This window comes from Hyperolius riggenbachi, chromosome 3 (assembly GCF_040937935.1).
Source record: "Hyperolius riggenbachi isolate aHypRig1 chromosome 3, aHypRig1.pri, whole genome shotgun sequence".
Lineage (NCBI taxonomy): Eukaryota > Metazoa > Chordata > Amphibia > Anura > Hyperoliidae > Hyperolius > Hyperolius riggenbachi.
In genome coordinates, this window is record NC_090648.1 from 384594695 (window position 1) to 384610427 (window position 15733).

General features: G+C 45.3%; 1 protein-coding gene across 1 annotated transcript in view; it reads right to left on the reverse strand.

Moving 5' to 3' along the window:
* Positions 1 to 937: 937 nt before the first annotated feature.
* MGST1 (microsomal glutathione S-transferase 1) overlaps positions 938 to 15733 on the reverse strand; it is an 82701-nt gene continuing 67905 nt past the window's right edge. The window contains exon 4 of the mRNA XM_068277387.1: positions 938 to 1311. Within this exon, the coding sequence (XP_068133488.1) occupies positions 1065 to 1311 (247 nt within the window). The 3' untranslated portion in view covers positions 938 to 1064. The remainder of the gene's footprint in view (positions 1312 to 15733) is intronic.

The window sequence follows — 15733 nt, forward strand, 5'->3', positions numbered from 1 at the left end:
ACTGCTTGTAAATTATCTAAATAAAGGACATGGGGCTCCATCCAATATTTTGATGGGCAGGCCTGTTATCTGTAGCTTACACCGCTGCTAAGTTCATGTACATTTGGCCCCACCCATGGCCACGCCTACTCACTGCATGGTCACAGCCATTTTTTGCTACCTAGTTCCCACAGGTGCCGCCGATCTCCAAGGACCCTAGGAATGCCCCTGCCTATAAATTATATGAAAGGAACACAATTATGCAATGAGTAAAAGTTTATCTCGGATTCACTTTAAGAGAAGGGATAGAGTGCATTATGGGAAGCCACAATGTTTACATTTACTTTTTATGAACAACTATTACTAAGTTAGCTCCAGAAACACAATCACACCTACTTTTTTATCTAATCAGACTTTATAGCTTAATGCTGCATTGTTTCCACACCTAGGCCCCCTTGTGATGGAGGGATGGGAGTATTTTTTTGCCTAGCCACTCTGGATATAATAGTAGCAATATATGAAATGCCTCTGACACAGGTGACCAGGGTTCAAATCTTGGTTCTTCCTGTCCAGTAATTCTGCACCTATTTAGTGAGGAGACCTTGGGCAACACAGCTTCTGACGATAGAGTGTACTATAGTAGCTGCAGCTCTGGTGGTTCGAGTCTGCCAGGAGAAAAGTTTTGTGTCTTGTCTAGTTTGTAGCATTTTTTTTCCCACATCTGCCTAAACATTTTGCTAAGTACTGTAGTTCCACTGCATATGGAAATCCAGTGGTCTAATACTGGGGTGATGGTTACATGAGCACAGATGGTGTTACCAGGAAGAATGATGGCAGGGCACAATTTATTGTCATATGCTACACCTAGACCTACAGGCATTTACCTTGACCCCATCTAGCCAAGGCACATGATCTGACAAAGTCTATTGTAATGAAAACCAAAATAAGAGTCATAGGCTTGGCAAAATATATTTATTTCCTCTACTAAAGACAAAACAAGGAATGTTGGAAGAAGATCGTGTCTTTCATTTATATTCATAATTCACAGTATTGATTTCTGGTGGACTGGCAATACAGCACCACCTTTACACAAAGTACACACTACGCAGTGTTGCATATGCCATTGAGATAGTGGCAAAGAAGCCGATGTAGTTGGTGAGAGCTCGGCTTGGCTGAGGCAGTGGAGTCAGATAGGAGATGGTGTGCAGAATGCGAGATCCAACAAAAATTCGGAAATGCAGAAGAGCCGTGGATAATGCCGGGTTACTGAGAGTGTAGACCAGACCAATCCCAATAAATGGAACAATATTCTCAATGTCGTTCAAATGACACCTGCCAATACATAGGAGAAATCAATCTTTGTAAACTTTAAATATACATTAATGTAAATAAAAGCAATAGAGGCACCCTGATATTCAGAAATGTACACACTGTAATATAATCTTGTGTCCTGGATGTTGAATCTGAGGTGCTGAAGGTCACCTCTTTTCTGTACGATAAATTGGCAACGTAGAAAGGAAGGTAGAAGACCGCTCACTCCACGCAGGGCAGTGCCGGACCAGGACAGCCAGTCCTAGGACACACTTGGAACGAAGAAAGTCCGCACGATACTCCTAAAATCCAATATCTATATTTATGGACGTAGCCAAAAGAGTCAACACATATCACTAGCAATTGGCAACATAGTTCCAGTCACACTGACGGAGTAGGAGACGTTCTTTTAAAATCTTTTTAACTAGATGTTATCATTATCCATATATAACTTGCTCAGTAGTTGTAACATTTGTTACACTTCCAACAGGAAGAGGAGGGGAGTAGAAATGGATATCTGGTTATCCCTGTTTCTAGAGGTGGGCGGGGCGGGTGACTGCCTGGGTGCATCGAAGGAGGGAAGAGCAGCGGCACACTATGACTCACCCATGGGGTGAGGGTCCAGACTCCTCCCTCTCCGTGCACCCTCCGTGTTGGCAAAAAATCCCTTACAATCCCTTACAAGGCATGGTCCAATTAGCCCCAAAAGGTAAAAATCCTTCCCGACTCCAGATGGCAATCAAATAAAATCCCTGGATCAACACCACCGGGCATTACCTAGTAATTATAGTCATGAATGTATTTTAACGCATGGAAAGCATCTAAGCACCCTTTATACGCAGATATAGAATTTTCTATAACTACTTCCTGTAGCAATGCATTCCACATTTTAATCACTTTACTGTAAAGAACCATTTCCTAAATAAATGGCTTAAAACGTTTTTTCCTCCATGTGCTATGGACAAAAAGCTCATCGGCAAAGCTTTTATATTGCCCTCTGATGTATTTATACATGTTAATTATATCTCCTCTAAGGTGTCTTTTCTCCAGAATAAATAAGCTCAGTTTATCTAACCTTTCTTTTTAGGTGAGACCTTCCATCCCTCATATCGTTTTTGTTGCTCGTCCCTGCACCTGCTCTAAAACTGCAATATCTTTCCTGTAATGTGGTGCCCAGAACTTAATTCATACATACATTTCTGCAGTGCAGGGAGGAGCATGGATAGGGACCCGAGGAGAGGGAGTTGGAACCCCTCCCCACAGCTGAGTCCCAGTGTGAGGCTGCTCCCACCTGCCTCACTATAATCCCCCAGCTAGGGGACGCACCCATGCCTAGCTACCTATACTGGGGCACCTATAGTTGGCTTACTATACTGTGGGCACCTATACCTGGTTACCTATAATGGGGCACCTATAGCTGGCTACCTATACTGGGGCACCTATAGCTAGTTACCTATTCTGGGGTACCTATAGCTGGACACCTATATTGGGTGCACCCATGCCTGGCTGCTTATCCTGGGGCACCTTTAGCTGGCTACCTATACTGAGAGCACCCATGTCTGGCTACCTATACTGGGGCACCTATAGCTGGCTACCTATACTGAGAGCGCCCATGCCTGGCTACCTATAGTGGGGCACCTATAGCTGGCTACCTATACTGAAAGCGCCCATGCCTGGCTACCTATACTGGGGCACCTATAGCTGGCTACCTATACTGGGGCACCTATAGCTGCTTGCCAATACTGGGACACCTATAGCTGGCTACCTATACTGAGACACCTATAGTTGGCTACCTATACTGAGACACCTGTACCTGGCTATCTATACTGAGGACACCTATACCTGGCTACCTATACTGGTGGCACTTATACCTAGCTACCTATACTGGGGGCACTCATGCCTGGATGCCAATACTGGGGGCACCTATACCTGGATACCTATATTGGGGGGGCTAAAGACTGGAAAATTATCAAAGCTTTGACTTAAGCTTTGAGGGATGATGATGGGGGGCTTTGTGTAGATATTTTATTCACTAATTTTGTATATATTGTACATATTATATAGCACCTTCTAAGGAAGCCCTGCTAGGGGGCGAAATATGTTCATATTAAGGTTTTAAATGTACAGCACCATGCACGTTTGCTAACTTTGTTCTCTGCCATCTATCCCTTCGATTTTGGGACACAGTGGCGTGAGGTAGAACTCTGGGCTCTACCCTGACCGTCACTATTGGGTCTGAGGTAGTCAGTTTATAGCCCTAAACCTCTCCTGCTGTCCCGGTGCACTGTCTCCATTCCCTGTGGGATAGCTACACCCCACTACGCTACGTTTAGTGGGGGGATCAGCAAAGACCCCCACAGGTGCTACTCAATTCACTAAGATAATGCTGGAGATAATAAGGCAAGAGAAAACTTATCTCCACACAGTAAGAGAGTTATCTTATCTCTTCATCCCTTAAGTTATCTCTTCTGTAGTTAATTTACCTCCTCTGTAGTTAATTTACCTACTCTGTAGTTATTTTCACATGCAGTTAATGAACAGCCTGTCTTTAACTCTGGAGTTATTTTAAGGATTGAAGAGTTAACTTAAAGACAGAAGAGTTAACTTTAGGCTTGCCTGAGGTAAAATGTTTCCTGAATACTACATGCCTTATCACCATGGTAACAACTCTAGAAGAGTTATTAAAGACAAGGAATAAGCTTAGTGAATTGAGGCCACTGTGTGTGTAATTATTTCCCTGGTATCCTCCTTTTCGGCTAGTGTTTGGTTTGTAAACATTACACAAAGGCAGGCTTATCTGTATCTTGAGCCATCAGCCTAATCCCCTCTCCTCCTCTCTCCTCCCCTCTGCCTCTGAAATCAATGGCTAGTAACACCTCCCCCTCCTCCTGCCCAGACTGAGCTCCCATGACCCCTTGCTACTGCCTTGGCTCTCTGAAAACCTGTGGGCGTGGCTTTTTTAGTTTATAGGGAATTAGAGTATTAAAACAAAAACAAAAAAGTATTTGGCTTGAGGAATGCCCTAAAAACAATAGGAAAGGAAGACAATTATGCAATGTGTAAAAGTTTACCTCGGATCCACTTTAAGTTCAACTGTGAATGCAGAAAACATGGCCACCAGGCCTTTCTTCTCTCTCAGGACAAGCTGGAATCCTTTTCACGGGCCTTCTTTCCCTTCAGTTCTTACTCTCTGCCCACCCCTCTGTGGCAGTCTTCTCTTCCTGAACAACCCCCCCTCTGCTCAAACTAACTTTATTGTCCTACAACAAACAGACATGCTCTGAGATCACACCCCCTCCCTGCCCACAGTGTGTTTAACTGGTGTATAACTAACTATTACAGCAGTAATAAATTATTTAATTTGTTGTCCCAAACATATATGCATTTAAAGCGAACCTGGGCCGATGCTCGGGTACACAAAATCAGATACTTACGCTCACGGAAGAGCCATGAGAAAAATGCAATCGCAATTGTTTTTTGCACCGATTGTGTTTAACTGGACAATCCAGATTGGATGTGTAGTCCGAACAGACGGCAAAAGGCCTGGGGTCCTGTGGAATCTGGCCATGTCAGCTCAGCTGCTAGCAGAGCTTCTTTTCATGAAATACGGTTGCTCTCTGAAAAGGCAGTGTTTGTTTTAATTAACTAGTTCAAAAGGAGTCCTTCATTAGCAGTGACAACCAGGTGTGAATTGTTGAGCTGAAAAGAAAGCCATTTGGTCCAGGGCTGAAACAAGCTTTCCACTCAGCATGAGTGAGACATGCTGGCACCATTGTCAGCAGATATCACATAAATGTGGTATATGATTTTTGCTTATTTACAGAATACCGTACCTAGGATAGTTATAGGAGTTGTATCATTTGGTTTGTGGCGTCTTGGTGAACATTTTGATACCGGTATTGAGGGGCAGGGGCACGCCACAACCAAGTTATTAAACTTCTCAGGAATTGGACCTCCTACGGTAGCCAAGTTTGATGTCATAGGAATTGTCATATTCTGAGGATTATGAATCTGTCATCAGCACAATATGGCATTTATCGTTTTTTAATTACAGCGTTCTACAAGTTTGAACCTAAAATCTCCCTCCGAGGAGATGGACTGTGATTGGTTTGTAAACCGGAGGGGGCAGGCTTTGTCTCACCCCAAAACTAGCTTCAATAAAACCAGGATGCATACAGGGAGGAGCAGTTCTCCCATTTTCCATCCAATCAGAAGCTAATCTTCCGGGGGTGCGGCGCTCAACGATGGGGGAGCACTGAGTAGCGAGGGAAGCCCTAATAGGATCCTGAGGCTTCCCTCTCTTAAGGTAAATATCTCAATTTGTGTACCCGAGCTTCGGTTCAGGTACACTTTAAGCACCACTAGTCTGCATTGTCATTATTGAGGGGGTTACATTCTTTCCCCCTTTTTAATTCACTATGAATTTTGTGACTGGTCAAGTAGTCCAAGATATCTCCTTCTTTCTACTTTCAGTTTGAATGATATACTTGTTCATCCAGAGAATGCCACAGTCCAGGCATAATCACATACCTCCCAAATTTTTGAAATAACCACTAACCACATCCCCAGCAAACCCCTAGTCATGTATGCCATTGCCATAAAGATTTCATAGGAAAAATATGTTGTTTTATAATTCAAACCACACTGGTTCTTTCTATCCTGGTCCATTTTCCTTAATATTTACTTTTGATAATAAGAAATATATCACTTTAAAGGATGGGAATAACGTTTACAGTCAATAAAAAACACATTTTTCAGTAGAAAAATACATATGTTTACATAGATCTGTACACCAGTCCTGAAAGAAGGGCAAATGAGGAAGAAGGACAGCTGGGAGCTATGTATCCTTGAAGAGCTAGCATGTAAGTATTAACCACTTCAGGACCACAGTCTTTTCGCCCCTTAAGGACCAGAGCCTTTTTCTCCATTCAGACCACTGCAGCTTTCACGGTTTATTGCTCGGTCATACAACCTACCACCTAAAGGAATTTTACCTCCTTTTCTTGTCACTAATACAGCTTTCTTTTGCTGCTATTTGATTGCTGCTGCGAGTTTTAGTTTTTATTATATTCATCAAAAAAAAACATGAATTTTGGCAAAAAAATGACTTTTTTAACTTGCTGTGCTGACATTTTTCAAATAAAGTAAAATTTCCTATACATTTGAGTGCGAAAGTTATTCTGCTACATGTCTTTGATAAAAAAAAAAAACATTCAGTGTATATTTATTGGATTGGGTAAAAGTTATAGCGTTTACAAACTATGGTGCCAAAAGTGAATTTTCCCATTTTCAAGCATCTCTGACTGTTCTGCGCACCTGTCAGGTTTCATGAGGGGCTAAAATTCCAGGATAGTACAAATACCCCCCAAATGACCCCATTTTGGAAAGAAGACATCCCAAAGTATTCAGTGAGAGGCATGGTGAGTTCATAGAAGATTTTATTTTTTGTCACAAGTTAGCGGAAAATGACACTTTCTGACAAAAAAAAGAAAAAAAAAAAAGTTTCCATTTCTTCTAACTTGCGACAAAAAAAAATGAAATCTGCCACGGACTCACTATGCTCCTCTCTGAATACCTTGAAGTGTCTACTTTCCAAAATGGGGTCATTTGTGGGGTGTGTTCACTGTCCTGGCATTTTGGGGGGTGCCTAATTGTAAGCACCCCTGTAAAGCCTAAAGATGCTCATTGGACTTTTGGCTCCTTAGCGCAGTTAGGCTGCAAAAAAGTGCCACACATGTGGTATTGCCGTACTCAGGAGAAGTAGTATAATGTGTTTTGGTGTGTATTTTTACACATACCCATGCTGGGTGGGAGAAATATCTCCGTAAATGACAATTGTTTTATTTTTTTTACACACAATTGTCTATTTACAGAGATATTTCTCCCACTCAGCATGGGTATGTGGAAAAATACACCCCAAAACACATTATACTACTTCTCCTGAGTACGGCGATACCACATGTGTGGCACTTTTTTGCACCCTAACTGCACTAAGGGGCACAAAGTTCAATGAGTACCTTTAGCATTTCACAGGTCATTTTGCGACATTTGGTTTCAAGACTACTCCTCACGGTTTAGGGCCCCTAAAATGCCAGGACAGTATAGGAGCCCCACAAATTACCCCATTTTAGAAAGAAGACACCCCAAGGTATTCCGTTAGGAGGATGGTGAGTTCATAGAAGATTTTTTTTTTTTTGTCACAAGTTAGCGGAAATTGATTTTAATTGTTTTTTTTTCACAAAGTGTCATTTTCCGCTAACTTGTGACAAACAATAAAATCTTCTATGAACTCACCATACTCCTAACGGAATACCTTGGGGTGTCTTCTTTCTAAAATGGGGTCATTTGTGGGGTTCCTATACTGCCCTGGCATTTTAGGGGCCCTAAACCGTGAGGAGTAGTCTTGAAACCAAATGTCGCAAAATGACCTATGAAATCCTAAAGGTACTCATTGGACTTTGGGCCTCTTAGCGCACTTAGGGTGCAAAAAAGTGCCACACATGTGGTACCGCCGTACTCAGGAGAAGTAGTATAATGTGTTTTGGGGTGTATTTTTACACATACCCATGCTGGGTGGGAGAAATATCTCTGTAAATGACAATTGTTTGATTTTTTTTACACACAATTGTCCTTTTACAGAGATATTTCTCCCACCCAGCATGGGTATGTGTAAAAATACACCCCAAAACACAATATACTACTTCTTCTGAGTACGTGTGTGACACTTTTTTGCAACCTAGGTGCGCTAAGGGGCCTAACGTCCTATTCACAGGTCATTTTGAGGCATTTGGATTCTAGACTACTGCTCACGGTTTAGGGCCCCTAAAATGCCAGGGCAGTATAGGAACCCCACAAGTGACCCCATTTTAGAAAGAAGACACCCCAAGGTATTCTGTTAGGAGTATGGTGAGTTCATAGAAGATTTTTTTTTTGTCACAAGTTAGCAGAAAATGACACTTTGTGAAAAAAAAACCAATACATATCAATTTCCGCTAACTTGTGACAAAAAATAAAATCTTCTATGAACTCATCATACACCTAACAGAATACTTTGGGGTGTCTTCTTTCTAAAATGGGGTCACTTGTGGGGTTCCTATACTGCCCTGGCATTTTAGGGGCCCTAAACCGTGAGGAGTAGTCTTGAACCCAAATGTCTCAAAATGACCTGTGAAATCCTAAAGGTACTCATTGGACTTTGGGCCCCTTAGCACAGTTAGGCTGCAAAAAAGTGTCACACATGTGGTATCGCCGTACTCAGAAGAAGTAGTATAATGTGTTTTGTGGTGTATTTTTACATATAACCATGCTGGGTGGGAGAAATATCTCTGTAAATGACACATTTTTGATTTTTTTTTACACACAATTGTCCATTTACAGAGAGATTTCTCCCACCCAGCATGGGTATGTGTAAAAATACACCACAAAACACATTATACTACTTCTCCTGAGTATGGCGATACCACATGTGTGACACTTTTTTGCAGCCTAGGTGCGCTAAGGGGCCCAACGTCCTATTCACAGGTCATTTTGAGGCATTTGTTTTCTAGACTACTCCTTACGGTTTAGGGCCCCTAAAATGCCAGGGCAGTATAGGAACCCCACAAGTGACCCCATTTTAGAAAGAAGACACCCCAAGGTATTCCGTTAGGGGTATGGTGAGTTCATAGAAGATTTTATTTTTTTGTCACAAGTTAGTGAAAAATGACACTTTGTGAAAAAAACAATAAAAATCTAATTTCCGCTAACTTTTGACAAAAAATAAAATATTCTATGAACTCATCATACACCTAACAGAATACCTTGGGGTGTCTTCTTTCTAAAATGGGGTCACTTGTGGGGTTCCTATACTGCCCTGGCATTTTACGGGCCCAAAACTGTGAGTAGTCTGGAAACCAAATTTCTCAAAATGACTGATCAGGGGTATAAGCATCTGCAAATTTTGATGACAGGTGGTCTATGAGGGGGCAAATTTTGTGGAACCGGTCATAAGCAGGGTGGCCTCTTAGATGACAGGATGTTTTGGGCCTGATCTGATGGATAGGAGTGCTAGGGGGGTGACAGGAGGTGATTGATGGGTGTCTCAGGGGGCGGTTAGAGGGGAAAATAGATGCAATCAATGCACTGCGGAGGTGATCGGAAGGGGGTCTGAGGGGGACCTGAGGGTTTGGCCGAGTGATCAGGAGCCCACACGGGGCAAATTATGGCCTGATCTGATGGGTAGGTGTGCTAGGGGGTGACAGGAGGTGATTGATGGGTGTCTCAAGGTGTGATTAGAGGGGGGAAATAGATGCAAGCAATGCACTAGCGAGGTGATCAGGGCTGGGGTCTGAGGACGTTCTGAGGTGTGGGCGGGTGATTGGGTGCCCGCAAGGGGCAGATTAGGGTCTAATCTGATGGGTAACCGTGACAGGTGGTGATAGGGGGTGATTGATGGGTAATTAGTGGGTGTTTAGAGGAGAGAAGAGATGTAAACACTGCACTTGGGAGGTGATCTGATGTCGGATCTGCGGGCGATCTATTGGTGTGGGTGGGTGATCAGATTGCCCGCAAGGGGCAAGTTAGGGGCTGATTGATGGGTGGCAGTGACAGGGGGTGATTGATGGGTGGCAGTGACAGGGGGTGATTGATAGGTGATTGACAGGTGATCAGTGGGTTATTACAGGGAATAACAGATGTAAATATTGCACTGGCAAATTGATAAGGGGGGGTCTGAGGGCAATCTGAGCGTGTGGGCGGGTGATTGGGTGCCCGCAAGGGGCAGATTAGGGTCTAATCTGATGGGTAACAGTGACAGGTGGTGATAGGGGGTGATTGATGGGTAATTAGTAGGTGTTTAGAGGAGAGAAGAGATGTAAACACTGCACTTGGGAGGTGATCTGATGTCGGATCTGCGGGCGATCTATTGGTGTGGGTGGGTGATCAGATTGCCCGCAAGGGGCAGGTTAGGGGCTGATTGATGGGTGGCAGTGACAGGGGGTGATTGATGGGTGGCAGTGACAGGGGGTGATTGATAGGTGATTGACAGGTGATCAGTGGGTTATTACAGGGAATAACAGATGTAAATATTGCACTGGCGAATTGATAAAGGGGGGTCTGAGGGCAATCTGAGCGTGTGGGCGGGTGATTGGGTGCCCGCAAGGGGTAGATTAGGGTCTAATCTGATGGGTAACAGTGACAGGTGGTGATAGGGGGTGATTGATAGGTGATTGATGGGTAATTAGTGGGTGTTTAGAGGAGAGAAGAGATGTAAACACTGCACTTGGGAGGTGATCTGATGTCGGATCTGCGGGCGATCTATTGGTGTGGGTGGGTGATCAGATTGCCCGCAAGGGGCAGGTTAGGGGCTGATTGATGGGTGGCAGTGACAGGGGGTGATTGATGGGTGGCAGTGACAGGGGGTGATTGATAGGTGATTGACAGGTGATCAGTGGGTTATTACAGGGAATAACAGATGTAAATATTGCACTGGCGAATTGATAAAGGGGGGTCTGAGGGCAATCTGAGCGTGTGGGCGGGTGATTGGGTGCCCGCAAGGGGTAGATTAGGGTCTAATCTGATGGGTAACAGTGACAGGTGGTGATAGGGGGTGATTGATAGGTGATTGATGGGTAATTAGTGGGTGTTTAGAGGAGAGAAGAGATGTAAACACTGCACTTGGGAGGTGATCTGATGTCGGATCTGCGGGCGATCTATTGGTGTGGGTGGGTGATCAGATTGCCCGCAAGGGGCAGGTTAGGGGCTGATTGATGGGTGGCAGTGACAGGGGGTGATTGATGGGTGGCAGTGACAGGGGGTGATTGATAGGTGATTGACAGGTGATCAGTGGGTTATTACAGGGAATAACAGATGTAAATATTGCACTGGCGAATTGATAAAGGGGGGTCTGAGGGCAATCTGAGCGTGTGGGCGGGTGATTGGGTGCCCGCAAGGGGTAGATTAGGGTCTAATCTGATGGGTAACAGTGACAGGTGGTGATAGGGGGTGATTGATAGGTGATTGATGGGTAATTAGTGGGTGTTTAGAGGAGAGAATAGATGTAAACAATGGATTTGGGAGGTGATCTGATGTCGGATCTGCGGGCGATCTATTGGTGTGGGTGGGTGATGAGATTGCCCGCAAGGGGCAGGTTAGGGGCTGATTGATGGGTAGCAGTGACAGGGGGTGATTGACTGGTGATTGACGGGTGATTGACGGGTGATTGACAGGTGATCAGGGGGGATAGATGCATACAGTACACGGGGGGGGGGTCTGGGGGGGGGGTCTGGGGAGAATCTGAGGGGTGGGGGGTGATCAGGAGGGGGCAGTGGGCAGGGGGGGGGATAAAAAAAAAATAGCGTTCACAGATAGTGACAGGGAGTGATTGATGGGTGATTAGGGGGGTGACTGGGTGCAAACAGTGGTCTGGGGGGTGGGCAAGGGGGGGTCTGAGGGGTGCTGTGGGCGATCAGGGGGAAGGGGGGGGGGGGGAATCAGTGTGCTTGGGTGCAGACTAGGGTGGCTGCAGCCTGCCCTGGTGGTCCCTCGGACACTGGGACCACCAGGGCAGGAGGCAGCCAGTATAATAGGCTTTGTATACATTACAAAGCCTATTATACAATGTAAATGCGGCGATCCGGGTGCTAGTAACCCGCCGGCGCTTCCGAACGGCCGGCGGGTTACTACGAGCGGTGGGCGGAGCCAGTCCCCGGCGGCTGATCGCGTCACGAATGACGCGATCGCCGCATAGCCACTCCCGCAGCCGCCCCCGCCGATGGGCGTATTGCGGTCGTTTGGGCCCAGTCTTTGCCGCCGCCCATCGGCTGGGGGCGGTCGGCAAGTGGTTAATGTGCATACAAATGGACATCTGAATAACAGAGTGCCTGTTCAAAATATTTCTACTTCTATTTGAGATAAAGTGGACACAGAATCCTACAATTTCCAGTAAGTGGCACAAATATTGATCTTATATACACTCAGGTCTATAAATATTGGGACATCGACACAGTTCTAACATTTCTGGCTCTATACACAATCACAACGGACTTGAAATGAAATGAACATGATGTGCTTTAACTGCAGACTGCCAGCTTTAATTTAAGGCTATTTACATCCAAATCAGGTCAACGGTGTAGAAATTTGCCTATGTCCCTCCCGCTTGTTAAGGGAGCAAAATTAATGGTACAGTTTGCTTCTCAGCTGCTCCATGGCTAGGTGTGTGTTATTCCCTCATTATCACAATTACAATGAGCAGATAAAAGGTCCAGAGTTGATTTCAAGTGTACTATTTGCACTTGAAATCTGTTGCTGTCAGCTCTCAAGATGAGATCCAAATAGCTATCACTGTAAAGGTGGCCATACACTGGTCGATTTGCCATCAGATTCGACCAACAGATAGATCCCTCTCTGATCGAATCTGATCAGAGAGGTATCGTATGGCCACCTTTACTGCAAACAGATTGTGAACCGATTTCAGCCTGAAACCGCTCACAATCTGTGATGGTGGTGCTGCCGCCGCTCCCCGCCCCGCATACATTACCTGCTCCGCCGGCGCGAGTCCCCTGGACACCGCTGCTCCGTTTCCGCGCTGGTCTGGTCTGGTCTCCGGCATGCTTCACTTCTTCCTGCCCGGCAGAAAGTTTAAACAGTAGAGGGCACTCTACTGTTTAAACTTCCTGCTGGGCAGGAAGAAATGAAGCATGCCGAAGACCAGACCAGTGCGGAGAGGGAGCAGCAGTGACAGCTGGACTCGCGCCGGCGGAACAGGTAATGTATCTCCGCTGTATTGCGTCGGTCGTCGGGCATTCGAACGCCGCTATCGATGCACTCCCGACCCGCCGGCGCTCGAAAAAAAATCTTCCGCACGGATGGATCGACGGGAACGATGGATTTCGGACAGAAATCCATCGTTCTGTCAGCGGTGTGCGCGGCGATTTCACAGCCGTTTCGATCACTGTGATCGAAACGGCTGTATATCGGCGGGAAAATCGTTAGGTGTATGGGCCCCTTAAGTGAGACAAACCCTCATTAGGCTGAAAAAAATAAACAAACCCATTAGAGAGATAGCAAAAACAAAAGGCGTGACCAAAACAACTGTTTGGAACATTCTTAAAAAGAAGGAATGCACCAGTGAGCTCACCAACACCAAAAGACCTGGAAGACCATGGAAAACAACTGTGGTGGATGACTGAACAATTATTTCCCTGGTGAAGAAAACACCCTACACAACAGTTGGCCAGATCAAGAACACACTCCAGGAGGTAGGTGTATGTGAATCAAAGTCAACAATCAAGAGAAGACTTCACCAGAGTAAATATAGAGGGTTCACCAAAAGATGTAAACCATTGGTATGCCAAACGACGTCTAAAAAAGCCTTCACAGTTCTGGAACAAAATCCTATGCACAGATGAAACCAAGATCAACTTGTACCTGAGTGATGGGAAGAGAATAACATGGAGACGGAAAGTAACTGCTCATGATCCTAATCAAACCACCTCATTACTGAAGCATAGTGGTGGTAGTGTCATGGTGTAGGCATGCATGGCTGCCAATGGAACTGGTTCTTTTGTATTTATTGATGATGTGACTGCTGACAAAAGCAGCAAGATGAATTCAGAAGTGTTTCTGGCAATATTAACTGCTCATATTGAGCAAATGCTTCAGAACTCATTGGAAGGCGCTTCACAGTGCAGATGGACAATGACCCAAAGCATACTGCAAAAGCAACCAAAGAGTTTTGAAGGGGAAGAAGCAGAATGTTATGCAATGGCCAAGTCAATCACCTGACCTGAATCCGATTGAGCATGCATTTCACTTGCTGAAAACAAAACTGAAGGGTAAATCCCCCAAGAACAAGCAGGAACTGAAGACAGTTGCAGTAGACGCCTGGCAGAGCATCACCAGGGATGAAACCCAGCGTCTGATGAGGTCTATGTATTCTAGACTTCAGGATGTAATTGACTGCAAAGGATTTGCAACCAAGTATTAAAAAGTGAAAGTTTGATTTATGATTATTATTCTATCCCATTACTTCTGCTCCATTAACAAGTGGGAGGCACATATGCAAACTGTTGTAATTCCTACACTGTTCACCAGATTCGGATTTAAATATCCTCAAATTAAAGCTGTCAGTCTGAAGTTAAATCACATCATGTTAAAGGTAACCTTAACTCTAAAAAATGAGTTTTACTTACCTGGGGCATCTACCAGCCCCCTGCAGCCATCTTGTGCCCTCGCAGTCACTCATGGCTCCTCTGGTCCCCCGCTGGCAGCTAGTTTCGTTTTTGCCGACTAGGAGTCGGCTGGCCACCATGCGTATGTTTTTACGCATTCCAGCTGGTGCAGGAAGCTATTGCAAACATCAACAAACAAGTACATTTTTACGCATTACGATTGTAATGCGTACAATTTTACGCATTACACCCGTAACGCGTAAAAATGTACTTGTTGATGTCTGCAATAGCTTCCTGCACCAGCAGGGATGCGTAAAAACATACGCATGGCGGCCAGCCGACTCTAAGTCGGCAAAAACGAAACTAGCTGCCAGTGGGGGACCAGAGGAGCCATAAATGACTGCGAGGGCACAGGATGTCTGCAGGGGGCTGGTAGATGCCCCAGGTAAGTAAAACTCATTTATTTATTTTTTTACAGTTAAGGTTCCCTTTAATTTCATTTCAAATCCATTGTGGTTGTGTAAAGAGCTAAAAATGTAAGAATTGTATTGATGTCCCAATATTTATGGACCTGACTGTACCTTTTGGAGCAGCCATCCACCTTCTGGTTCACCTACCAAACCATTACTCCTTAAAGTGTGCATCGGAGCCGAAGCTCGGGTACAAATTGAGATGCTTACCTAAAGAGAGGGAAGCCTCAGGGTCCTATTGAGGCTTCCTTTGGTGCTCTGATGGTCCCCATTGCTGTGCAAGATAGAAGATTAGAGAGAAGGCATTGTTACTAAACATATCAGGGCCACGCAGCACCTCTCCTTGCAGCGTAGCTGCACGAGCCCAGCCGTGCATGTGCAGTGAGCCAGAGTCGCAGCCTTTGTGCTAGTGCACATGCACGGCCGTGCTCGCAAGGCTACTGCTGGCCACACTGCAATAAGAGGAGCTGCACGGCCCCGATATGGACCGCGCTCAGCGACAGGGGACATCGGACCACTGAGGGAAGCCTCAATATGATCCGGAAGCTTCCCTCTCTGCAGGTTAGTATCTTATTTTGATCCCAAGCTTCAGCTCGGGATCGCTTTACAGGATACCCCTAGGCCACTAAATTTGCACAAATGGAGGGAGCAGGCATGTATGGGCAGCATATCTCATGCCCACCGCTCCCCCTTCAGCTCTCTCGTAAAAGCCTCTGTACTTTTCACCAGGTCATGCACTACTGCACAAGCGCTGGCCTGGCAGCACGTGTCCTTGATTGGCCGGGAGCACTCTGCACATGTGCATTACGCAACGACCCATAATGT